This window comes from Toxoplasma gondii, chromosome V, assembly GCF_000006565.2.
Source record: "Toxoplasma gondii ME49 chromosome V, whole genome shotgun sequence".
Taxonomy (NCBI): domain Eukaryota; phylum Apicomplexa; class Conoidasida; order Eucoccidiorida; family Sarcocystidae; genus Toxoplasma; species Toxoplasma gondii.
In genome coordinates this window covers 2,601,914-2,602,916 of record NC_031472.1, presented here as the reverse complement: position 1 = coordinate 2,602,916, position 1,003 = coordinate 2,601,914, and the positions used below count along the sequence as shown (strand labels likewise).

The following is a 1,003-nucleotide window of genomic DNA, read 5'->3' as shown; positions in this document are numbered from 1 at the left end:
ACTGAAGAATTTGAGAGGATGCCGAATATGTCGTGCCTGGAGACACGGGCTGCTCTGTCTATTCGGTTTCACAGAAAAAACTCGCGACTGTCTGCATGTGAGTCATCCCGGGGTCACGAATCCTGAAACTGGCTTCGTGAAAGCTTCATGCGTGATCTGTTTACCAGAGGGCAGCATTCTGAACGGGGTGCTGCAAAACTCCAGTAGCGTTCATGAGCTCGATTAAGGCCGACATCCAGGAAACGCTCGGAGTGCACGTCTGGGGGTCCTGCAGCCGGCCCCTTACATTGGCGACGCAGGAAGCGCCTTCACCCGCCGAAGACTGAATTTCATTGCCAGGACCTGGATGGATGTTCTTGACACTTCCCATTTGACAGCTCCCCTGATTCACGGCAAGGCGTTCTACGCCGGAAGGGAAAGATGGCGTAACCGACTGTGAGACAGAGGGAACAGCGGAACACGGTCCGCCTGATCCTGCATTTCGCCCAAAGACGTCGACTCGTTTAGGCATTGAAGCGCTGGTAAAGGAGACGGTGGAGAGGTCGAAAGGTGGACACAAACTTGCCGGTCCACCCAAGAGCGATCGCCGTGGAAGAACCATTGGCACGCACGGCGCTGCGTGCCAGCAAACTTCAAGTCTGTGGAAAAGCTGTGAAAACATCAGAAACAGGATAGATTGTCGTGAGTGAATACGACCACGAACGTGTGTGTGTAAACGCCGAGGTCTAGGTTCCCAGTCCACCGGAACGGCCTCGTCAACTCCGCAACCACCGGGACCCAGTCCACCGGAACGGCCTCGTCAACTCCGCAACCACCGGGACCCAGTGAAGCCTTGACTAAGCAGGGACGCGTCCGTTTGCCTCCTGGTGCCCAAAGCCTGCAGTGTCTTTCCCAACAACGCTAGACTCGAGTACCTCGGCAGACAGGAAGCCTTGGTCATATTATCGGCTGGTAGCCATCACCTCAGAAAAGACGTGCGACATTTTTACCACCTTTCGATGTA

At 55.1% G+C, this 1,003-nt stretch overlaps 1 protein-coding gene across 1 annotated transcript in view; it reads right to left on the bottom strand.

The window, feature by feature from the left end:
* TGME49_285140 (hypothetical protein) overlaps nt 1–1,003 on the bottom strand; it is a gene marked incomplete at its 5' end in the record, with an annotated part of 19,224 nt that overhangs the window by 10,671 nt on the left and 7,550 nt on the right. The window contains one exon of the mRNA XM_018781938.1: nt 165–402. Coding sequence (XP_018637715.1) covers nt 165–402 — 238 coding nt within the window. The remainder of the gene's footprint in view (nt 1–164; nt 403–1,003) is intronic.